Source organism: Triticum urartu, chromosome 3, assembly GCF_003073215.2.
Source record: "Triticum urartu cultivar G1812 chromosome 3, Tu2.1, whole genome shotgun sequence".
Taxonomy (NCBI): Eukaryota; Viridiplantae; Streptophyta; class Magnoliopsida; order Poales; family Poaceae; genus Triticum; species Triticum urartu.
The window spans coordinates 56,596,182-56,621,903 of record NC_053024.1 but is presented as its reverse complement, the minus strand read 5'-3'; the positions used below and the strand labels follow the sequence as shown (position 1 = coordinate 56,621,903).

At 43.6% G+C, this 25,722-nt stretch overlaps 1 protein-coding gene across 1 annotated transcript; it reads right to left on the bottom strand.

Annotated features, from left to right (window-relative positions):
• Positions 1-473: 473 nt before the first annotated feature.
• Positions 474-9,111, bottom strand: LOC125542805 (sister-chromatid cohesion protein 3). The gene is made up of 22 exons (XM_048705994.1): positions 8,911-9,111; positions 8,638-8,818; positions 7,669-7,781; positions 7,487-7,579; positions 7,169-7,332; positions 6,847-7,083; positions 6,525-6,669; positions 6,247-6,425; positions 5,501-5,643; positions 5,275-5,402; positions 5,006-5,179; positions 3,939-4,100; positions 3,659-3,859; positions 3,451-3,588; positions 3,148-3,348; positions 2,889-3,033; positions 2,661-2,767; positions 2,362-2,502; positions 1,494-1,759; positions 1,292-1,416; positions 921-1,196; positions 474-840 (listed from the first exon to the last, which is right to left on the bottom strand). Exons 1-22 carry the CDS (start codon positions 8,941-8,943, stop codon positions 827-829), a joined length of 3,366 nt encoding a protein of 1,121 aa, XP_048561951.1. The 5' UTR covers positions 8,944-9,111; the 3' UTR covers positions 474-826.
• Between the last annotated feature and the right edge of the window lie 16,611 nt (positions 9,112-25,722).

The window sequence follows — 25,722 nt, the reverse complement described above, 5'->3', positions numbered from 1 at the left end:
ACAGAAAAGTGCTTATCGCCATTATCGCAGGCCAGGTGATGATCTGCTCGCCGGTGATGAAGTCCAATAGTCTTCTTACTCTCCTCCAATCTATGGCCGCCTGTTAGAGTTGGGAGAGTGGGGAGAGGGAGCAATGAGGCTAATAACTACTGGTGCTCCGGGAAGCAACGCAGCTTCTCGAGCATGACCGCGTTCCCAAGGAGCCAGGCCCAGGAGTGCTTTAAACATCATGCCATGCAAGTCTAACAGTGTATGCAGCCAACCAAGCAGGGCAACCAAACACGCCCTTAGCTCGAGAGGATACGAACAGACCCTTAGCTGCATCATGGATTCGAGTTGTTACGTTGCCACTGGCGTCTTCTGTCGATCAGTTCTATTTTAGCAGTGCAGCTCAGTTAGAATAGGACTCTTTTCAGACTTCTACCAACAAAGTCTCATTCAAGTACAACTTGCTGGCATCACTTTCTGCTATGTAGTTTGATTGAACTCTTCATTACCAACAAATAGCTCAACATACTTACGGGGTACATATGTATGAAATGACCCCCGCTAAGGAAACGAAAACCCGGCCCTTGCAAATGTTACTACACAAGATAATATACAGTGGGGAAGCACATAGTTTATAGAAGAGGGTGAGCACCTACGTACAATCATCTACGACACCTAGACACAATGAAGCAAAATCATTTGACAGCAAGCAAAGGCCGTTCGTTGTTGTTCCGCATGAGTGACGAGTTGATCACGGCAACTCCTTGTCCATTGAATCGACTAGAGACTGAATGTCCGTCATGCGTGATCCACAGGACTGACTTAGTGCATACCCTCATCAGCTATTGCTTCCTGAGATTACAGGCTGTGATCAGGAAATGGACAGACAGAAAGAAACCATAAACCGGTTAGAGCAAAACCTTCAACTTTACCTGAAGCCGTAGGAGCTTTTCTCTGACTGCTTGTTCCCTGTTGAGAAACCCCCTTCAGCGATCTTAGCTTGGATGCGGAAGGCCTAAACGTGTTGATCAAAGGCTGGTCAAAAGCATCATCCTCGTCATCGTCATCTCCACCATGCCCCCGTTGGTCAGAGTCACTAACAGACTCTTCATCACTAGATTTGTTTCCATCAAAAAGATTTCTCACAGGTTCATCTCTAGGCTTCCTCGGGCGGCCCCTGCGCTTTACAGGCTTTTCCTCCTTTTCTTCTGGATCAGAAACACTATCAGCCACAATTTCTACAAGAAAAGCTTCCTGTGGTTCTGGAACCTAAGTTACAGCTCAGAGAGAGAGTTCAACTCACCGTGGAAAACCTCATTCCTTGCATGTTTCTCACGTAAGTGTTCTACAAAGGTTAAGTACGGGCGCCAAGCACTGGGATCTTCATTCATATCGATATCCTGTGCCCTCTTCTGTACATCTGTCAAACTACATGCAAACAAAGATTACTCAGAATGAAACACAAAATCAGGGCAGCACCACGAATGACAGGGCTAAAAACATACATGTCTGGTATATCTGACGAAGGAAGTTTAGAAACAAATGGCACAAGAGCAGCCTCGAGGAAAGACAATTGCTTTGGGAGGTCCACAAAGGCAAATTGAACACCACACTGGATAATCTTTAAGATCTCAGACTTGTTTTTAATACGAACAGCGCCAACATAGTAGCCTGCAAGCCGATTAGCAAGATCTTGACACTCCGAGTAAGATTTGGCTATCAGGTTTTGGTTCTCTCCTTCGCGCAAATAGGTCATATACCGTTCGTACGCCTAATTAGATGAAAAACAAACAATGATTGACACAAGATAGATGACGCTTCATAAAGAGTATATGTTAATGGCACATAAATTAACAAAATCAAATGCAAAGGTGAGTTACAAAAATAAAGGCATTTACCATTCATTCCTGTCAGCACATATGTCCAAACAATGTACTCCCTCCGTTCCAAATTACTCGTCGCAGAAATGAATGTATCTAGAACTAAAATACATCTAGATACATCCATTTCTGTAACGAGTAATTCGGAACGGAGGGAGTACATATTTGGAGATGATTCTTTAGAACATTGCAAAAGATGAAAAACAAGTTTAAATAGATACAATGACAATAGCAAACCACGTTACCAACAGGACCCCATGTGTTCCTGGTTTACAATCAGTTGATTTTCAATCACTAATGGCATCCTCGATAATGCAGGATGAGTATAATTTCCTGATGCGGTTTTTAGTTATTATTTATTTCAAGATAGGTTATTGGGTAATTCAGAGAACAAATTGCAGGATGTTCATACAGATAAGACACCATACAAATATCCACCTACTTGTAAATTTGTGAATAAATAGCAAGTGCATTCAAAGATAAACAAAAGTACCCGTCTCAATGCCTCAAAGAATAGAGCAGCTATATCGCTGTCTGCATTTTTCTTTAGTGCGGTAATGAGATGCTTGATGATCTCTGTCGTACTTGCACCATGAGATACATAGTGTGAAACAATCTCAGGGCCAAGGTAATCCTGCAAACAAAATAAATTGCTGCAAATTTCATTTATCTGCCAATAGAAAACGCTACGGACGTAAACCAAGTTTGATGCATAGAAGGTAGTCTCCAACAAACTATCTGGAAGAATGTTGCATGAGAACCCCTATCGCAGGCAGAAATTGCAGTATAAACCTTTGAAACTGTATCAGCAAGCAGTAGCTTTGCAGCTGCAATCATGACAGCATCCCTGTTTGTGTCTTCAATATATTCTTCATTTGCGTCTTCATCTTCTGTGTCATCTGAGGGTGAAAAGTTGGCCGATTTCAGTAATTAGCAAGAAGCCAGGCAACAAAATTTCTTGAAACGCCTTTCCGGACAGATATTTTAAATTTGAAGTAGAAAAGCGTGTGACAAGATAACCTGATATGTTCAGCTGCTGTTCACATAGTTTCCAAAACTTCTGAACATATTCTAATTGTGGGAGATAACCCAAATTTTTTAGCTTTGTTGAAGAATACTTTGACTTCTTAAACAAGCACCACATCTCTGCAGTAATGATGCAGACCTGGAAGCAAAAGAAGGCATTGAACGGTCAATGGGTCAACTTAAGTGCAGGAATACAATTGTTACAAAAATAATGCATTCCTCTCTTCGCTGACTTTTAATTCAGAAGGCTTACTCTGGAGGAAAGCACAGTGGTGCTCCTTCCCTCTTTCTGATAATTGGACAGAACCACCAAGAAATAATAGAGTTGTTCAAGGAGGGACCTTTGCTTGGAAGAAAGTCCCTCGATAGATGTTTCAGATGGGTTTTCAACGCCAATTGCATGAAGGCACCATGCTACTTCAAGGAACATGTTGATGAGGAGAAAGCTCTTTACCTAATCAAGCATCAAGTATTACCTCAATATGTTCTTAAAGTTGATTCTGCAAGGAAGATTGAAGTGCTAATAGTAATATCTCAACAGTGCAATGGTTCATACCTCATTATCCATCTCTTTTAGATGACTGAGGATTCGGTACATATCTTCAAATAAACCATCATTTTTAACAGGTTTTGACAATTGAAGTTCATGAAGTCGCTTCAAATTAACCAAGAGAGAGTATTCATCATCACCTGCCTGCAAAGACGACAGTCATCATATTATCTTCTGCTCCAGTACATATACAGACAGCATGAGTAAGACATACCTCTACTTCCTTGATCGCAGTTTTGACTTTCAAAACCAACTCATCTTCAAGAATCTTAAGTTTATTTTCAGCATAATCTAGAAGATCCGCCTGACACTTCATGCAACAGAAAGCTATTGCCTTGATGCAAGATCTTAAAGTATCCTTGTCACCATGTTTGAAGAAGGCATCAACAATGAGATCTATGGCGGCCTTGAAATTCTGAACCAAATTATAAACAAGATTATTGGTCGAATAAAAAAATGAATGAGAAGGACGAGTGATAGCTTTTGCAACTGACCTGCTCTTGCCTCTTCAGTGAGTACATCTCAAGTTTCAAAAGCATCATCATATCAATTAGAGGGGATATCTTGGCCTTGTCAGGCAAGTATTTTCTCAAAAGTTGCGGGTACCTCTTCATCAAGGCATTGGTTATGTCACTCTTGCTATTTTCTAATATCTCCTGTAAACTTTTATGTTTTAGTAATGCCGCAGGATACAATTGAACTAAGTGTCAGTTTTACAAGAACAAATAGCAGATCAATAAACATAATGAGCAATATATAATCCAGAGTTCAACAGGAAGAACTTGAACAACATCAAGGAGTATAAAGCTGAACTAGACAGGGGGAAACCATGAAAAGGGTGTAAAATCAGAAAAATTAAGGTTAATGTGTAGGATCTGGATGCTTAAAATGCGCAATTTAAAAGATTTCCCATCTCCCACACAAAAAAACATTTTCCATCTTAATAATGATAGAAAAGGTAAGTTGGCAATCAACACATACACTAATGTGTTTATCAGAAGGTGGTCATATTCAACCAGTATTATTTCCATTTTAATATTAATTTCACAATCCTGGATGATTTACCAATTTAGACCACTGGGCTAATCTCCAGAAGTTGATTCACTAATGCAACTTACATAAATAGAGATGACATGGTACAAATTTAGAAGGGTTAAATTAATCAGACTCTCAAACATAACTTTTGAAGGACTGACATTTTCTGTGCCTCAGGAACCAAACATTGAAGTACCCCATGGAACAAACCTACTTTATGTAGGTAGTACTCCCTCCGTCCCAAAATTCTTGTCTTAGATTTGTCTAGATACGGATGTATCTAACACTAAAACGTAACTAGATACATCCGCATTTAGACAAATCTAAGACAAGAATTTTGGGACGGAGGGAGTACTACTTAGTACTTAGAAGAGATGACATCTAGCAAACTGGAACTAAAGAAATAACTAGGCCAACAGCACCGTTGGCAATGTTACAGATATTTAAAAATTAAAACTATCCATGAGATTATGAATCAGTGAGACTTTGCACCAATACTATACGATACCACAGATGATACTGATACCTTTTGGGATTTGTTATAGTACATCTTCCTATTGTCAGTTGCAGGAACTATTCTTTCCCCAACAGCCTTCTTAGCAGAGGCTCGCAGCATCCGAACTAGATTTGTTCCATCCATGTCAGTAAGCTCAGCTATCAGAGTTTCATCAAGAAGCATGGAGATTATACACTTCCAGTCCTGAAGAACAAAAATAATGTAATTGTGACAGAATGTCACACTGACAACACTGTACAATCTTTTCCAAATAGAGTTGCATAAACGGAGGAGCATACTTTCATGGCCTTCATGTCATCCCAAATATCATCAATGACGTAAGAACTCAGGACTGGGTCATCCGAAAATTCCCTTAAGATGTGCAGCATTCGACTAATGTGAATCTCGGAGGATTCATTGTTCCCATCTGGAATGCACTAGGATAATCAATGGCTGAAGTAATCAAGTACTATTTGATAACAAGACAGGGTAGCACAAGAGTTCAATCCTTCAAGACACGAGTACCTCTAGCTACAGAAGGGGTCTTGCAGTTTTGTGCTATCAGGTGATCATAAACTAACTCCCCTATTGCACGCCTGATCATAGGAGGTTCGTCAATAAGCAAATCATATAGGGGACCCAAATCATCATCACTCAAAAGTTGATGCCTGCAAAGCAAGGAAACAATACTTTTCATTTATGTTCCAAGAATCACATAAGCATTTGAGCTACATGATGAAATTTTTCGTAGCCTTGTACATGTGAGCTTCAGCTCTGAATACGTAACTCCTACTTCCAGTGCCACGGCTTAGCCAGTTGCAGGTATGTTTAAGCTTGTGTTTTCATGAAATAGCTTTGAACCAATTGTCATTCAAACATCCAAAATGAAAGAATTTAACTGATGGCATAGAAATTGATGCAATCGGTGCACTGTGCAGATAGTGAATGATGAAAACATTTGAACAAACACCACACCCGTATTTCAAAATGGAATCATCAGTCCTTGTATATAACATTTGACAACAGGAATGTTATGCCAGATATCCAAGAAATTAGTATTCGGAACTTCTTACTTGAAATTGAATTTTACTTGTACATACAAAACCTCATAAGCAGGCCTTGATATCAAAAGCTAGACAAACCCAACTCTTAGCACATCTTAAAAAGGCTATGGCAAAATATGTGAACTTGCGCGGTAACTACCCCAACTGGGCACACAAAAGATTTTGCTGTGAAACCTCAGTACGGAGGCCATGAGAAAGTGAGCTCACCGAAGTAATTGCTTGATGAGTCCTATAGCTGGCACAGCTACTGAAATATCAATATCATCAGCAAGCTGGATCATCCTGCTATAAAACCTCTCCGTAAAGAGACCAAGAGAAGGTATGTTGTCATCTACATCATACAGGCTTTGCAAGGCAAGAATAGAAGTTCTTCTAACTCCAGCATTCTATAAACAAAGAAGTGCACAAAATAAGATTGCAAATCTCGTTGATCACAGAGAAGGTATCAATGGGCACAATTAATCAATGAATTAAACCTTTTTTACCTTGTCATTCAGTGTCCACCCAAGATACTTTAAATATATATCTTGTAAGAACAGTGATGGATATGAGACAACCCAAATACCTAGGGATTTTATGCATAACATTCGGATCTCAGGGTCAACATCCCGATAACGGTGCATGAACAACCTGCATGTGGCAAAATAATAGTGTTTAGTTGCCTGCTAGACCAAGATAAGTATAGATTGCATGACATGTGCAAGATTCTGGATACCGATGAATATACTATCACTTAAGAAAGATTAGAACACTTAATTAAGTAAACAATAAAAGGCTGGGTGAGTGGTCTCTAATAGAAAGCCTCACCCACTGAATATTTTACGCATCGATTCCTCCAAATATGTAATATTTTCATGAGTAATGGATAGCCTTTTGTTGAGAGATTCAACAGCTGGCCCGTCACTGTGCTTCTTCTTCTCTGCATTCAACTGCCTTTGGGTGGTCTCACGCTGTCCACTGAGAGTCTTGGCGACAGATATGAAGGACGTCACAAGCTGGAGCCCAACCAATGAAGCTACTTGACGATAAACCCTTGGGGGAGTACTGAAGCACAACAAATTAGCACCTTATACACACGTATACAAGACTAAGGAAAAAATAAGGATGGCGACTGGTGAGACCTAATTACCATGATATTGCAACCACGTAATCCTTGATTGTCGTGAATAAGTTATCATCAAATAATGGACCATTCTGACACTCAAGGACCAAACTATCCCAAAAGGTAACAAGATTTTCTTTGAAGTTCTTAAGGTCCTTCCTTTTTGAGCTATAATTGTCATCCACCAGACCCTGTTCTCAAGTTAAGATTGACAAAACTCAAACAGAAGAGAGCATATATGCACAACAGTAGAACAATATAGGGTAGATAAATAGATTATGTGCATTGGATAATTGAAATGGCCACAGATGATGATTCTCCTTTCAAAATCTCACAATAGGATACTTTTCTTGCTAGCTCAGCTAGTTTGAATACAATGTCATCCACAGCTGCCTCATGAAGGTCGCTTGCATATATATCATGTCTGGCGCCACAAACCTGTCATTGTAAGATTTGCAGGTTAATGAAAATAACGTTGCAACTATAATTTAACTAGAACAATAAGTAGTGTATCAAGTTAGTATTACCTCAAATAACATTGTTAATATCTGAAATAGCACTGACTTTGGATTTGATTCATAATCCTCGACCAATCTTTTGACAGCATGGCTGATTAGCCTGCCATTATGTTTGACTATGTCTGCAAGTTGCGAGTTTGTAAGGAAACCAAGCGGAGATGAAAGATGGAATATCGTTTGTTACATTGAGGTAAAGCTTTAAATCTAGGAACATCTCGGCGTATTTTCTTAAATTAACATGAAGCCTTGTTGTTCCTACAAGCCACTGGCATCATGTTGAAGTAAACTGTGGAAATAAGGCAAGGACCGTGCATATTGAGGACGATCATGCATTCTGCAGACCTAATTAATAACTATCAATAAAACTAGATTGATTCATATGAGATGACTCATTCCTGTTATGATGGTCTAGAGTCAAATATTCCTGGACAAGGTCACCAAAGTCTTTGTAAGTCATAAATCGCATGGAGTTCATGAAAATCTAACAATCATTACTCTTACCATGTGTCCTTACACGTAACATATCCATGCCTCTTGTCAGTTCTTGGCTTCTCAACAATTTCTAATTTTGCCACTGGAGGCAAATAACCGGATTGTGAATTGTGATAGTTCATAGATGACAGAGTTCCATTGGGATCAAAATGACACGAATTGACAATTTTCAGCTAGACAGACACATATGTAACAAAAATCCTCAAACCCAACTATTTAGCACATAATGGCGGTAAATGGCAAACTAGACAGACACATATGTAACAAAAATTCACCGTGCAAAAACACACCGGGGTTAATCTATCCTTGTTACAGCAGAAGCAGCGTTCGGCACCATAAATCCCAACTAAAATCACATTAGCAGGAAAGCTAGACTTCCATATTGTGGAAGGGGTAAACCCTAGCAGCAGGTTCACAGAATCCCAGTCGCGGCAGCCGCCAAACCCACTCCAGGCAGAACGGCTAATAACGCAACATGCCCCTTACCGATGAGGGTCAAATCCTCGAGCGCGGCGGCGGCGGCGGCGGACGCCTCGCGCTTGCGCTTAGACCGGGGCGGCGCGAGCCCATCGGCCGCCTCCGCGTGGTCCTCCCCCTCCTCCTCGTCCTCAAACTCTTCGCCGGTCACAAAGTCGCTCTCCCTCGGCCTTGGCGGGCGGCCACGCTTCTGCAAACGCACGCACGAAACAAAATCAGAAATACTAGCCAAAATCAGCGGGATCCAGCTGCTCAGCGACCGCGTGGAGGGAGAAGGGTTACCGGGCGGCGCATGGAGGCTATCGTCTCCGCCATTCGGGAGGGGGGCACGGGGATGTGGTGACGCGGGGAGAGCAAACCCTAGAGATTTCGGGATTCTACGTCCGTGTTTGGGAGGGAAATGGAAAAGGGAAGAAGAGGCAGCGAGTTCGGAGGGGCAGGGGGGGAGGCGTGAACTGATCGACTCCGCCTTGTGTTTCTTTTAGAGAAAATTCCTTATTTGATACTGTCTTAAAATCTGGTTCCTTATTTGACACTAAAAAAGTTTTTTTTTCCTATTTGACACAAGTCTTAAATTTTATTTTCTATACGATACTTCTGTTCATTTTGAGACTAAATGACATCTGAAAAGACAATTTTGCCCTTCATGCGATGTGTGTGCGCGCGCGTGTGCTGTTGCATGTGTGGGTGCACGCGTACATGTGTGTGTGCATGTGTGCTGCTGCGTGTGTGTTTGCTACTGCGTGTGTACGTGCGCGCGCGTGTGTGCGCTGTTGCGTGCCTATGCATGTGCTGCCTGTGTGTGTATGTGTGTGTGCTGCGTGCGTGTTGCTGCGTGTGTGTGTGCGTGCATGTGTGTTGCTGCGTGTGTGCGTGTGTGTGTGCACGTGCGTGTTCTTGCGTGCGTGTGCGCGTGCGTGTGTGTTGGTGCATGTGTATGTGTTGTTGCGTGTGTGCTCCTGCCCTCGCACTGATGCTGTGTGTGTGCGCTATTGCCTCCCACACACATATCACATGAGAGGCAAAAGAGTCTTTTCGGATGTCATTTAGGCTCAAAATGGATGGAAATGTCATATAAGGAATAAAATTTAGAACTTGTGTCAAATAGGAAAGAAAAATTTTCTGGTATCAAATAAAGAAGCAGATTTTAAGATAGTGTTAAATAAGGAATTTTTTCTTTCTTTTACGGGGAAGAACGCACAAATCTGAAGACAAAACACCAGGAAAAAAAATCGACCTTTCCAAACGTTACAGGTTTTTTAAAAAAAGACCTCTACATTCCATTTAAACTCGTAAATCAGAAAATACAACTATTAAGAGGTCGAGGAAGGAGGATGGTGAGGTAGTGGAAGGGGAGGAGGGCTTGAAAGCTCTCGTGTCTAACTATTTTTCCTCTTTGTTTACCCTTGTGGCAGGTATCACTGATTTCATGAACATTATTACTTCAAAAGCTACCCAACAAATGAATGTATTTCTGATGACGGATTTCATGGCCGATGAGGTCAAGTTGGTCCTTGACAGAATAGGTGATCTAAAGGCATCCGGATTAGATGGCATGCCGACGATTTTTTATAAAAAGTACTAGGATCTGGTTGGTGATAGTGTGGTACAGGATGTGTTAAATGTCTTGTAAGGCGGCAGTATACCGGAGGGATGGAATGATATCATAGTGGTACTTATCCCCAAGGTTAAAAATTCAGGGAAATTGAAAGATTTACGCCAAGATTACCCTTTGCAGCATCGTGTACAAATTGGTGTCTAAAGTTATCGCCAATCGTTTGAAGTGCATCTTGGGGGAGATCATCTCGGATAATTAGAGTGTGTTTGTACCGGGCAGATTTATATTGGACAACACCTTGTTGGCATACGAGATGTCACTTTTAAACCTATAAGGACCCTAGCCAACTTGCCACTAGGAGGCTCCCCCGATTTGGTCCACTTCTGTCCGTCGGATCATCGTCATTTTGGTCAACTATTTCCTCTCCTCCATCTGATGTTCACCTTGTGGTTAGTCTGGTTTTTACCTCACAGTTGTTTTTCCAGGCCTATGACTGGCGGGCTCGTTCCCAATGTGGATTGGCTAAATGAGCCATCGGGCAGGTGGAAGAGGGTTCCACCAATCCACTCCTCCCACCGCACGCATTGGCGCACACGACGTGTGTGATGGGCGCCCGCACGAACCCCATTCCCCAATCCACAGCCGCTGCAGCCCCCTCCTCTTCCACCAATCCCTCACTGACACAACCGTCTGTTGGAAATATGCCCTAGAGGCAATAATAAATAGTTATTATTATATTTCCTTGTTCATGATAATCGTTTATTATCCATGCTAGAATTGTATTGATAGGAAACTCAGATACATGTGTGGATACATAGACAACACCATGTCCCTAGTAAGCCTCTAGTTGACTAGCTCGTTGATCAATAGATGGTTACGGTTTCCTGACCATGGACATTGGATGTCATTGTGAAAGTGCAACTATCCCTAGGTGGTTTTGGTAATTCATAACAACATATAGCTCATTGAGCTAATGCTATTCCAAGATGATTATTTCAGGAAAGCTCAATGATTGGCATGGCATGGATGTGAAAGTGGAACCCTCAAAATGCTAAGGACAAAGGATTGGCTCAAGCTCAAAAGCTCAAGACTCTTCATTTTATATTTTAGTGATCCAAGATCACATTGAGTCTTTAGGAAAAGCCAATACTATTAAGGAGGGATGAGGTGTTGCTTAATGAGCCTCTTGCTTCATGTGCTTAATGATATGCTCCAAAATCCTCAACTACTTTCCCATATCCACATATGACCTAAACCCTAAGCCAAACTCGGTCGCACCGATTCTTCCTATCCGGCACCACCGAGTTTCACTTGTCATTAGCCACTGCCAAACCCTAGCAATTCGGTTCTACCGATAAGGATCTCGGTCTCACCGAGATGGGGTTGCAAACTCTCTGTTTCCCTTTCGTAACTTTTCGGTCCTCACCGAAAGAGCGAATCGGTCCCACCGAGATTGCAATGTAAACTCAGTGTTTCCCCTTTGTAACTTTTCGGTCTCACCGAGTTCCACTCGGTCTCACCGAAAGAGCAAATCGGTCCCACCGAGTTTGCCTGACCAACTCTCTGGTTAGCTAATTACCAAATTCGGTCTCACCGAGTTTGTGTAATCGGTCTCACCGAGATTACGTTATGCCCAAACCCTAACCGAATCGGTCCTACCGAGTTGCATGTCAGTCCCACCGAAATTCCTAACAGTCACTAGGTTTACATTTCGGTCCGACCGAGTTTTGATTCGGTCCCACCGAGATTGGAAAACTGTGTAACGGTTGGATTTTGTGTGGAGGCTATATATACCCCTCCACCTCCTCTTCTCATTCGATGAGAGAGCCATCAGAACACATACACCATTCCAACTCATATGTTCTAAGAGAGAACCACCTACTCATGTGTTGAGACCAAGATATTCCATTCCTACCATATGAATCTTGATCTCTAGCCTTCCCAAGTTGCTTTCCACTCAAATCTTCTTTCCACCAATCCAAATCCTATGAGAGAGAGTTGAGTGTTGGGGAGACTATCCATTTGAAGCACAAGAGCAAGGAGTTCATTACCTACACACCATTTGTTACTTCTTGGAGAGTGGTGTCTCCTAGATTGGCTAGGTGTCACTTGGGAGCCTCCGACAAGATTGTGGAGTTGAACCAAGGAGTTTGTAAGGGCAAGGAGATCGCCTACTTCGTGAAGATCTACCGCTAGTGAGGCAAGTCCTTCGTGGGCGATGGCCATGGTGGGATAGACAAGGTTGCTTCTATCGTGGACCCTTCGTGGGTGGAGCCCTCTCGTGGACTCGCGCAACCGTTACCCTTCGTGGGTTGAAGTCTCCATCAACGTGGATGTAGGATAGCACCACCTATCCGAACCACGGGAAAAACATCCGTGTCTCCAATTGCGTTTGAATTCTCCAAACCCTTCCCTTTACATTCTTGCAAGTTGCATGCTTTACTTTCGCTGCCATATATCTTTGCATGCTTGCTTGAATTGTGATGATTGCTTGACTTGTCCTAATAGCTAAAATCTGCCAAGAACTAAAATTGGGAAAGGTTTTTATTTGTCAAGTAGTCTAATCACCCCCCTCTCATAGACTTTCGATCCTACACTTATACGGGATCACATCATTAGGAGAATGATGTGATGGACAAGACCCAATCCTAAGCCTAGCACAAGATCATGTAGTTCGTATGCTAAAGCTTTTCTAATGTCAAGTATCATTTCCTTAGACCATGAGATTGTGCAACTCCCGGATACCGTAGGAGTGCTTTGGGTGTGCCCAAACGTCACAACGTAACTGGGTGACTATAAAGGTGCACTACGGGTATCTCCGAAAGTGTCTGTTGGGTTGGCACGAATCGAGACTGGGATTTGTCACTCCGTGTAAAGGGAGAGGTATCTCTGGGCCCACTCGGTAGGACATCATCGTAATGTGAACAATGTGATCAAGGAGTTGATCACGGGATGATGTGTTACGGAACGAGTAAAAGAGACTTGCCGGTTAACGAGATTGAACAAGGTATCGGGATACCGACGATCGAATCTCGGGCAAGTATCGTACCGATAGACAAAGGGAATTGTATACGGGATTGATTTAGTCCTTGACATCGTGGTTCATCCGATGAGATCATCGTGGAACATGTGGGAGCCAACATGGGTATCCAGATCCCGCTGTTGGTTATTGACCGGAGAGTCATCTCGGTCATGTCTGCATGTCTCCCGAACCCGTAGGGTCTACACACTTAAGGTTCGGTGACGCTAGGGTTATAGAGATATTAATATGCGGTAACCCGAAAGTTGTTCGGAGTCCCGGATGAGATCCCAGACGTCACGAGGAGTTCCGGAATGGTCCGGAGGTAAAGAATTATATATAGGAAGTGCTATTTCGGCCATCGGGACAAGTTTCGGGGTCACCGGTATTGTACCGGGACCACCGGAAGGGTCCCGGGGGTCCACCGGGTGGGGCCACCTGCCCCGAGGGGCCACATGGGCTGTAGGGGGTGCGCCTTGGCCTATATGGGCCAAGGGCACCAGCCCCAAGAGGCCCATGCGCCAAGAATCAAGGGAAAGGAAGAGTCCTAAAGGGGGAAGGCACCTCCGAGGTGCCTTGGGAAGGAGGGACTCCTCCCCTGGCCGCACCCTTCCTTGGAGGAAGGGCCAAGGCTGCGCCCCCCTCTCCCTTGGCCCTATATATAGTGGGGGGAAGGGAGGGCAGCCCAACCTAAGCCCTGGCGCCTCCCTCTCCCTCCCATGACACATCTCCCTCCTCCCGCAGCACTTGGCGAAGCCCTGTTGGAATCCCGCTACTTCCACCACCACGCCGTCGTGCTGCTGGATCTTCATCAACCTCTCCTCCCCCCTTGCTGGATCAAGAAGGAGGAGACGTCGCTGCTCCGTACGTGTGTTGAACGCGGAGGTGCCGTCCGTTCGGCGCTAGGATCATCGGTGATTTGGATCACGACGAGTACGACTCCATCAACCCCGTTCCCTTGAATGCTTCCGCGCGCGATCTACAAGGGTATGTAGATCCACTCCTCCCTCGTTGCTAGATGACTCCATAGATTGATCTTGGTGACACGTAGGAAAATTTTGAATTATTGCTACGTTCCCCAATAGTGGCATCATGAGCTAGGTCTATGCGTAGATTCTATGCACGAGTAGAACACAAAGTAGTTGTGGGCGTTGATTTTGTTCAATATGCTTACCGTTACTAGTCCAATCTTGATTCGGTGGCATTGTGGGATGAAGCGGCCCGGACCGACCTTACACATACTCTTACGTGAGACTGATTCCACCGACTGACATGCACTAGTTGCATAAGGTGGCTAGCGGGTGTCTGTCTCTCCCACTTTAGTCGGACCGGATTCGATGAAAAGGGTCCTTATGAAGGGTAAATAGCAATTGGCATATCACGTTGTGGTTTTTGCGTAGGTAAGAAACGTTCTTGCTAGAAACCCATAGCAGCCACGTAAAACATGCAAACAACAATTAGAGGACGTCTAACTTGTTTTTGCAGGGTATGTTATGTGATGTGATATGGCCAAAAGGATGTGATGAATGATATATGTGATGTATGAGATTGATCATGTTCTTGTAATAGGAATCACGACTTACATGTCGATGAGTATGACAACCGGCAGGAGCCATAGGAGTTGTCTTAATTTATTTATGACCTGCGTGTCAACATAAACGTCATGTAATTACTTTACTTTATTGCTAACTGTTAGCTGTAGTAGTAGAAGTAATAGTTGACGAGACAACTTCATGAAGACACGATGATAGAGATCATGATGATGGAGATCATGGTGTCATGCCGGTGACGATGATGATCATGGAGCCCCGAAGATGGAGATCAAGAGGAGCAAAGTGATGATGGACATATCATGTCACTATTTGATTGCATGTGACGTTTATCATGTTTATACATCTTATTTGCTTAGAACGACGGTAGTAAATAAGATGATCCCTCATTAAAATTTCAAGAAAGTGTTCCCCCTAACTGTGCACCGTTGCGAAAGTTCGTCGTTTCGAAGCACCACGTGATGATCAGGTGTGATAGATTCTTACGTTCACATACAACGGGTGTAAGACAGATTTACACACGCAAAACACTTAGGTTGACTTGACGAGCCTAGCATGTACAGACATGGCCTCGGAACACAAGAGACCGAAAGGTCGAGCATGAGTCGTATGGCAGATACGATCAACATGAAGATGTTCACCAATGATGACTAGTCCGTCTCACATGATGATCGGACACGGCCTAGTTGACTCGGATCATGTAATCACTTAGATGACTAGAGGGATGTCTATCTGAGTGGGAGTTCATAAGATGAACTTAATTATCCTGAACATAGTCAAAAGGTCTTCGCAAATTATGTCGTAGCTCGCGCTTCAGTTCTACTGTTTAGTTATGTTCCTAGAGAAAATTTAGTTGAAAGTTGATAGTAGCAATTATGCGGACTAGGTCCGTAAACCGAGGATTGTCCTCATTGCTTCATAGAAGGCTTATGTCCTTAACGCACCGCTCAGTGTGCTGAACCTCGAACGTTGTCTATGGATGTTGCGAACATCTGACATACACATTTTGATAACTACGTGATAGTTCAGTTAAACGGCTTAGAGTTGAGGCACCGAAGACGTTTTGAAACGTCGCGAAACATATGAGATGTTTCGAGGGCTGAAATTGGGATTTCAGGCTCGTGCCCACGTCAAGAGGTATAAGACCTCCGACGATTTTCTTAGCCTGCAAACTAAGGGAGAAAAGCTCAATTGTTGAACTTGTGCTCAGATTGTCTGAGTACAACAATCACTTGAATCGAGTGGGAGTTGATCTTCCAGATGAAATAGTGATGGTTCTCCGAAGTCATTACCACCAAGCTGCTAGAGCTTTGTGATGAACTATAATATATCAGGGACATATATGATGATCCTTGAGATATTCGCGATGTTTGACACCACAAAAGTAGAAATCAAGAAGGAGCATCAATTGTTGATGGTTGGTGAAACCACTAGTTTCAAGAAGGGCAAGAAGGGATACTTCATGAAACGGCAATTCAGCTGCTGCTCTAGTGAAGAAACCCAAGGTTGAACCCAAACCCGAGACTAAGTGCTTCTGTAATAAGGGGAACAACCACTAGAGCAGAATTACCCTAGATACTTGGTAGATGAGAAGGCTGGCAAGGTCGATAGAAGTATATTGGATATACATTGTGTTGATGTGTACTTTACTAGTACTCCTAGTAGCACCAGGGTATTAGATACCAGTTCGGTTGCTAAGTGTTAGTAACTCGAAATAAAAGCTATGGAATAAATGGAGACTAGCTAAAGGTGAGCTGACGATATGTGTTGGAAGTGTTTCCAATGTTGATATGATCAAGCATCGCACGCTCCCTCTACCATCGAGATTGGTGTTACCGAAAGAGCGAATCGGTCCCACCGAGATTGCAATGTAAACTCAGTGTTTCCCCTTTCGTAACTTTTCGGTCTTACCGAAAGAGCGAATCGGTCCCACCGAGATTGCAATGTAAACTCAGTGTTTCCCCTTTGTAACTTTTCGGTCTCACCGAGTTCCACTCGGTCTCACCGAAAGAGCAAATCGGTCCCACCGAGTTTGCCTGACCAACTCTCTGGTTAGCTAATTACCAAATTCGGTCTCACCGAGTTTGTGTAATCGGTCTCACCGAGATTACGTTATGCCCAAACCCTAACCGAATCGGTCCTACCGAGTTGCATGACAGTCCCACCGAAATTCCTAACGGTCACTAGGTTTACTATTTCGGTCAGACCGAGTTTTCTGATTCGGTCCCACCGAGATTGGTAAATTGTGTGTAACGGTTGGATTTTGTGTGGAGGCTATATATACCCCTCCACCTCTTTCTCATTCGATGAGAGAGCCATCAGAACACACACATCATTCCAACTCATATGTTCTGAGAGAGAACCACCTACTCATGTGTTGAGACCAAGACATTCCATTCCTACCATATGAATCTTGATCTCTAGCCTTCCCAAGTTGCTTTCCACTCAAATCTTCTTTCCACCAAATCCAAATCCTATGAGAGAGAGTTGAGTGTTGGGGAGACTATCATTTTGAAGCACAAGAGCAAGGAGTTCATTACCTACACACCATTTGTTACTTCTTGGAGAGTGGTGTCTCCTAGATTGGCTAGGTGTCACTTGGGAGCCTCCGACAAGATTGTGGAGTTGAATCAAGGAGTTTGTAAGGGCAAGGAGATCGCCTACTTCGTGAAGATCTACCGCTAGTGAGGCAAGTCCTTCGTGGGCGATGGCCATGGTGGGATAGACAAGGTTGCTTCTTCGTGGACCCTTTGTGGGTGGTTGCTTCTTCGTGGACCCTTCGTGGGTGGAGCCCTGTGTGGACTCGCGCAACCGTTGCCCTTGGGTGGAGCCCTGTGTGGACTCGCGCAACCGTTACCCTTCATGGGTTGAAGTCTCCATCAACGTGGATGTAGGATAGCACCGCCTATCCGAACCATGGGAAAAACATCCGTGTCTCCAATAGCGTTTGAATTCTCCAAACCCTTCCCTTTACATTCTTGCAAGTTGCATGCTTTACTTTCCGCTGCCAATATACTCTTTGCATGCTTACTTGAATTGTATGATAATTGCTTGACTTGTTCTAGAATAGCTAAAATCTGCCAAGAACTAAAATTGGGAAAAGGTTAAGTTTTTATGTGGTCAAGTAGTCTAATCACCCCCCCTCTAGACATACTTTCGATCCTACAAGTGGTATCAGAGCTTTGGTCTCCATTTGCTTGATCTCCATAGCTTTTGGTGGTCATAGCCTTGGTTTCACAACCTAGGAGAGTATGGCGTCTAGCGAGGGAAATTATCACCGTAGAGGTCCTTACTTTGATGGTACTAATTTTGCTAGTTGGAAGCATAAAATGAAAATGCATATTCTTGGACATAACCCCGCTGTTTGGGCTATTGTGTGTGTCGGTTTGCAAGGTGACTTCTTTGATGGGAGAGAACCAAACCGTGAAGCTACCGCGGATGAGTTGAAGATGTTGCAATACAATGCTCAAGCTTGTGATATTCTCTTCAATGGATTGTGCCCCGAAGAATTCAACAAAATCAGCCACCTTGAGAATGCAAAGGAAATTTGGGACACTTTGATTGATATGCACGAAGGTACCGACTCCGTCAAGGAATCCAAGTTGGATGTGCTTCAAAGCCAACTTGACAAGTTCAAGATGAAGGATGGTGAAGGTGTCGCTGAAATGTACTCTCGGCTTGCTCTCATCACAAATGAGATTGCTGGCTTAGGAAGTGAAGAGATGACCGATAGATTCATCATCAAGAAGATCCTAAGAGCCTTGGATGGAAAATATGATACCGTGTGCACATTGATCCAAATGATGCCCAATTACAAAGATCTCAAGCCAACGGAAGTGATTGGAAGAATTGTTGCTCATGAGATGTCACTTAAGGATAAAGAGGAACTTCACAACAAATCAAGTGGTGCCTATAAAGCCTCATGTGAAGCCCCTACATCATCAAGTGAGAAACAAGACTTCAATGAAGAATTGAGCTTAATGGTGAAGAACTTCAACAAGTTCTACAAGAGTAGAAGCAAAGATAGAAGCTCCAAGTCAAGGTCCTACAATGACAAAAGATCTTCTAGTCGAGAGCGAAACTGTTATAATTGTGGAAGACCCGGACACTATTCCAATGAGTGTACGGCTCCCTACAAGAGAAGAGAAGATTCTCCAAAAAGAAGAAGCAAAGGATCACCACCAAGAGAGAGAAGGAGTAAAGATGATCGTTATGAACGAAGATACTCACGGAGAAGCAAGGATTCGGAAAGGAAGGAAAAATCATCAAGGAGCTACACAAGACGAAGACATCAAGCTCATGTTGGTGAATGGGTATCCGGCTCCGACTCCGACAGCCATTCCGAGAGAAGTGATCACTCCGACTCCGAAGATACTCAAGATGAAGGTGTTGCCGGTCTAGCACTTGTGTCAACCAACTCCTACGACATATTTGACTCACCAAATGAAGGAATTGGAAGATGCTTCATGGCCAAAGGTCCTAAGGTAACACACCCCGAGTATGTTGATATCAATAGTGATGAAGATGACTTGTTAGGTGATGATTTGCTTGGTGACAACTCTAGTGATGAATACTATGATGAAAGACCAATTAATCATGCTAATCAAGATAAAACGAATGACAATGATAAGGAGAAGATTGAGGCTCTAACTAAAGAACTAAAAACTCTTAAGTTAGCTCATGACACTATCTTCGAAGATCATCGAGAACTTTTAAGAGCTCATGAGAAACTACGCTTTGAAAAGCTCAATCTTGAGCAAGAGCATGAGTTCTTAAAGGCAATCAATGATGATCTCCGCAAGAAAAGTTCTTCTTACATTGCCAAGCGTTTACTCTTATCCACTTACATGCCTCAAGTCAAGTCTAACAAGAAAGATTCTTCCTCTAGTAGTAACAATGATCATGCTAAATCCAATATTGTTGCTTCTAGTAGTTCTCTTGATTCCACTAATGATTCTCTTAGCCAAGTTACACTTGAGCAAGGAAATAGCTTATTGAAGGAAATTATAGAGAAAGGAGTGTACAAAAGCCTTGCCGGGAGTAAGCAATTCGAGGAAATTGTGCGCAAGCAAGGAATGCACCGGAAGAATCAAGGTGTTGGTTTTGAACGAAAGTTCAATGCCAATGGAGTTGAATGGGAAGAAGATCAATACCCCAAGACAAAGTTTGTCCCTCAACAAGAGAAGTATACTTCTTTCAAGGGGACACAAGCTCAAGATGATCTTCCACCACAAGACTACGAGCAAAAAGGCAAGGACAAGCTTCAAGAGGAAATTGATGCATTTGAAGAAGCTCCTAAGACCTTAGTCAAGTGGATTCCCAAGACTACTTCGAGTTCCACTTCATCAAGTACGACTACAACTCCAAGGATTCCCATCAAGATGATGTGGATCCAAAAGAAGAAGAATTAGAGAGTTCTTGAGGGTGACTCCGCCAACATACTTCACTCTTATCATTTTGGCAAGAACAAGTGCAATCAACTTCCACATCTTGCACTAGTTCAAGGAGTCACAAACCCTCTTGTTGGTAAGACAAGGGACAAGGTAACCTAAAAGTTTTCATGGACATCATCTTTTGTGTGCATCACTCTATGTCTATGGATATCCTTGTTTGTTCCTTATGGGACTAACCCATGTAGGTATTGAAAGTGCAATTCACTCATATGGATAGCTCCAAGAGATCTACATCAACATTGAGCATCCACATCTTCAATATCTACATGAAGTCATCATCGATAAAACCCAAGGTTAGTTCATCCCTCTTAAGGGGGATATCACATCTAGGGGGAGCTTTACTCTAAGACTTGAGCTAAAGCAACTCTAAAGATGTGAACACAACAATGCTTTATGTAAAAGTGGTAACCCCACTTAAGCTTAAATGATGAGTATGACCTATGATCAAGTGTTCTCACTTGACTCCTAAGTCAATGTACTCATATATAGATGACCTAGTCATCGCAAATTGCTTGATAGATGCTAGTATTGGTTGTGCATGTCTTGTCACATATTTCATTTGCCATCTTATTGTGTGAGCATGCTGGTTGCATATTTTACTCATTCGAGGACATCCACTTGTTGCTTTGATTGTTCGGCTTTATTTCTTTTTGCCAAGTGGATGGACAAGAATGCCTAAGAACCTCCTCTAGCTATCTATGCTTTTCTCGTCTCAAACTCTATTCATGCTGCATCACAAAATTTGATCAAGTCAGATTCGAACCACTCTGTGTGAGGAGCGCTCGGAGTCCCCGATTCGTCATAGACTTAAACTTCCAAAACCTCTTTATGATTCTCGGTCTGACCGATACTCCACTTTCGGTCCTACTGAGATCATTAAGTTGATCTAGGTTTTCGATCTCGGTGCAACCGATTTGAACCTTTCGGTCACACCGAGTTTCAGTAACTGCACACAGTTATGAATCTCGATGCCACCGAGTTGTTCCACTCGGTCACACCGACAGGGTCGGGCTATATATAGTCACGGGCAAAATTTGGAAATTTCTCCGAACCTCTTCGCCCGCGCGATAGCCTGCTCTGCCCTTGAGGTCTCTGGATCGTCTTCTCGCCGCCAGCAGCCTCCAGTCGCTGGTCTCCATCGCCGTCAACGGGAATTCTGCCCCGCCGTTGCCGCCGTAGCAAGTCCCCGCCGAACTAGGGTATGGACTTGATCTTTGTGCTATTCCTCAATCTGATTCCTAGCACATTGTGATCATATTGTTTCTAGCCACGTTTGATAAACTTCTATCCAGTCAAAACGCTCATAGATTAGGTTTGATTCGAAAATTCTAGGTTTAGGTTTCCGCCGAAACCATCTCGGACCCACCGAGTTGAAAAACTCGGTCCCACCGATTTGGCTTATGCCATTGCACAAGTGAGACTCGGTCTGACCGAGAATTACTTATCGGTGTGACTGATTTTTGAACTCAGTGAAACCCTAGCAGTCTCGGTGCCACCGAACTGTGACTCGGTCCTACCGAGTTCACTAGTTTAGGTTCCAAAACTGCTTCGGTATCACCGAGTTTGAAAATCGGTAGATCCGAGATGATTTCAGTGGGAAACTAAAACTAAGTTTTTGAATTATTCTTTTGCAAAAATCTCTGCATTTTGTGATGCTCATCCACTCTATCTCCTCTATAATCTATCCACAGGGTCAGCAATCAGTTTGCATCATGTCAGACCAGAGTGACAGCCAAAACTTGTCAGAGCAGCAAGTGCAGTTGAGTGAGGGCACTAGCCCCTCAAGTTCCTCAGATGATGGCAGCAGGAGCACACCCAGCAACCTACCTAAAGCTGCCACGAGACAAAGGAAGAAGAAAACTTCAGACTCTGAAGATGAGGACTATGTGGCAGAGGAAGAGGCCACTTCCAAGAGAATTGAACCAGCTCAAGGCACTAAGCCAGGTCTGAAAATCAAAAGGCCAGCAGGCAGGCAGCCCATGTCAAAGGCTAGAGCCTCAACTGAGAAGCCCACTTCCCAAGAGCCAGCTGCAGCTGAGGGCAAGAAAAGGAAGGAGAGGGTGAAGAAGACGGTGGCTAGAGTGCTTGGCAAAGCTTCCATCATGGAAGAGGAAGAGGAAGAAGAGGCAGCTGCACCAGCGCCCAAGGCACCCAAGCTTATGGGAGATGCCATAAGGTCAGGGGGAGCTGCATCCAAGCCCAAGGAAGCACCTAAGGCTGCATCTAAACCTAAGAGTGCACCAAAGAGAAACACAAGAAGCATCCCAGCCACTGAGAAGAACAAGGCCCCAGTGCCTGAAGCTACAGAGGAAGAAGAAGAGAATGTCCTTCGGAAGCTCAAGCCCAAGATCCCAGACCATAACGATGCTCATCCTGTGGCTGAGGATATGAAGCTCAGGAGAGACTCAGGGCTCAGGAAATGGAGAGAAGCAGATCCATATGCTTCTAGGAGAAGGACTGCAGTGGACTACAGGTTTCATACCAAGGAGCAGCAGGATTTCTATGAGACAGTGCTACTTGACAAGAAGCCAATTGTATGTGACATGAGATGGGTCGACTGGACCTATATCAAGGACAATGAAGAGTACTACCCTGGAGTATTTGACAGCTTTAGTGCGTGTGGAGTTACAGACTTTGTTGGGCAGAAGCTCACAAAGTGGAACGAGGAGCTAATCATGCAATTCTACTCCACAGCACACTTTTATCCGGATGGCAGGATCACATGGATGTCAGAGGGTACAAGGTACCACTCTACTGTTGAGGAATGGGCGAAGCTGATCAATGCCCCAGAGGAGCAAGTAGATGACTTGGACATTTATGCCAAGAAAAAGATGGACCACAACTCCATGTCCAACATGTACAAGGAGATTCCGAATGAAGCACTTGACACGTTCAAGTTTGGCTCAGTGCATTATCTGCTATCAGGATTGCCTACGATCAACTGGATCCTTAGGCACACCCTTCTGCCCAAGTCTGGAGATCACAAGATGATCAGAGGTCACGCGATCAATTTGCTTCATGTCTTTGACGTGCCTCAAAAATTCAAAGTCATGAGCCTCATAGTGGAAACTATCAAAAGGACTGCGGCAGATCAGAAGAGGAGCTGTGGATATGCCCCTCAAATTCAGGAGCTCATCAACTCCAAGATGGGCACGGGAGTATATTTGTTGGATAAGGAACACCTGCCCATCCGTCCAGATTTCAAAGATAATCAAGTTGTTATGACTGAGAATGAACCATCATCTGCCCATGCACAAGCTCAGAAGGAGAAGGCGAAGAAGGAGAAAGCTGTCAGGATGCCTACTCAAGCGGAGGCATCTGATTACTTCCTGAAAACCAAACAAGAGCAGCTTAGTTACCTGATTGCGTCCACCCTGCGGATTGAGCAGAGTATAGCCACCCTGACTCAGAACCAGGCGAGTTTAGAGAGGATCATGGAACAGAGGTTCTATGACTTGGACATCAAGGTGACAGAGATACAGACTGCCGTGAAGCAGCTCCAGGAGGACATGAATGAGAGGAGAGGCAGGACCACGACTGATGCTTTTGCGAGGGTGCCACGAGGTCCGAGGTCGTCTGCACTGCCAGTTGCTGACACCAGAGCTACAACGTCTGCACCAGCCACAGCCTCAGTTCCACCAGCTCCAGCATCCACTTCAGCCTCGACTCCGACCATGTCTACCGAAGGCTTCGTCCTTGGAGTGCTCCGGACTCCACCACCACCTGAAGATCAAGCCTGAGCGTCGATCTAGTGCTATGCATTTTCTAGGAACTTTTTGGTAACTTGTTGCCAAAGGGGGAGAAGATGTATAGATCATAGGCTTCGAGAGAGAGAGAGTGTTGCTTTTCTCTCTTGCTTTATTTGGTGGTTTTTCGAACTTGTCTGATTTTGAGTGCTTGAGATACTACGTCATTATTTGTGAGACATTGATGATCATGTGTTTGATCATAAGCTACACTTAATGTTTGCTTAATGCTTGCTTAAATATTATCAGTCTATCTATCGTTTGTGATCATTCACTATTCTTGGTGATGAGTGCATGTATTTCAATCTTATCATTTTTGAGCACTCCACCAAGATGTATGTGACATGGAAGAGTAACCCATAATTCTAATTCTTTGTGCATCTGCAGTCCAAAGCAAATTTTAAATATGCACAAATTTAGGGGGAGCTCTTACTTATCACATACTTCTCAAAGCGACGATATATTTCATGCTTATTATCATTTGTCGAAGCTTTGATCTATATGTTGTCATCAATTACCAAAAAGGGGGAGATTGAAAGTGCAACTATTCCTAGGTGGTTTTGGTAATTCATAACAACATATAGCTCATTGAGCTAATGCTATTCCAAGATGATTATTTCAGGAAAGCTCAATGATTGGCATGGCATGGATGTGAAAGTGGAACCCTCAAAATGCTAAGGACAAAGGATTGGCTCAAGCTCAAAAGCTCAAGACTCTTCATTTTATATTTTAGTGATCCAAGATCACATTGAGTCTTTAGGAAAAGCCAATACTATTAAGGAGGGATGAGGTGTTGCTTAATGAGCCTCTTGCTTCATGTGCTTAATGATATGCTCCAAAATCCTCAACTACTTTCCCATATCCACATATGACCTAAACCCTAAGCCAAACTCGGTCGCACCGATTCTTCCTATCCGGCACCACCGAGTTTCACTTGTCATTAGCCACTGCCAAACCCTAGCAATTCGGTTCTACCGATAAGGATCTCGGTCTCACCGAGATGGGGTTGCAAACTCTCTGTTTCCCTTTCGTAACTTTTCGGTCTTACCGAAAGAGCGAATCGGTCCCACCGAGATTGCAATGTAAACTCAGTGTTTCCCCTTTGTAACTTTTCGGTCTCACCGAGTTCCACTCGGTCTCACCGAAAGAGCAAATCGGTCCCACCGAGTTTGCCTGACCAACTCTCTGGTTAGCTAATTACCAAATTCGGTCTCACCGAGTTTGTGTAATCGGTCTCACCGAGATTACGTTATGCCCAAACCCTAACCGAATCGGTCCTACCGAGTTGCATGACAGTCCCACCGAAATTCCTAACGGTCACTAGGTTTACTATTTCGGTCAGACCGAGTTTTCTGATTCGGTCCCACCGAGATTGGTAAATTGTGTGTAACGGTTGGATTTTGTGTGGAGGCTATATATACCCCTCCACCTCTTTCTCATTCGATGAGAGAGCCATCAGAACACACACATCATTCCAACTCATATGTTCTAAGAGAGAACCACCTACTCATGTGTTGAGACCAAGACATTCCATTCCTACCATATGAATCTTGATCTCTAGCCTTCCCAAGTTGCTTTCCACTCAAATCTTCTTTCCACCAAATCCAAATCCTATGAGAGAGAGTTGAGTGTTGGGGAGACTATCATTTGAAGCACAAGAGCAAGGAGTTCATTACCTACACACCATTTGTTACTTCTTGGAGAGTGGTGTCTCCTAGATTGGCTAGGTGTCACTTGGGAGCCTCCGACAAGATTGTGGAGTTGAACC

Coding starts and splice junctions, on each gene's coding strand:
- LOC125542805 (XM_048705994.1), bottom strand. CDS start 8,943: ATGGCGGAGACGATAGCCTCCATGCGCCGCCCG. Junction 7,084..7,168: donor TACGTGGTTGCAATATCATG/GTAATTAGGTCT, acceptor GTTGTGCTTCAG/TACTCCCCCAAGGGTTTATC. Junction 2,503..2,660: donor TTGCTGATACAGTTTCAAAG/GTTTATACTGCA, acceptor TTTTGTTTGCAG/GATTACCTTGGCCCTGAGAT.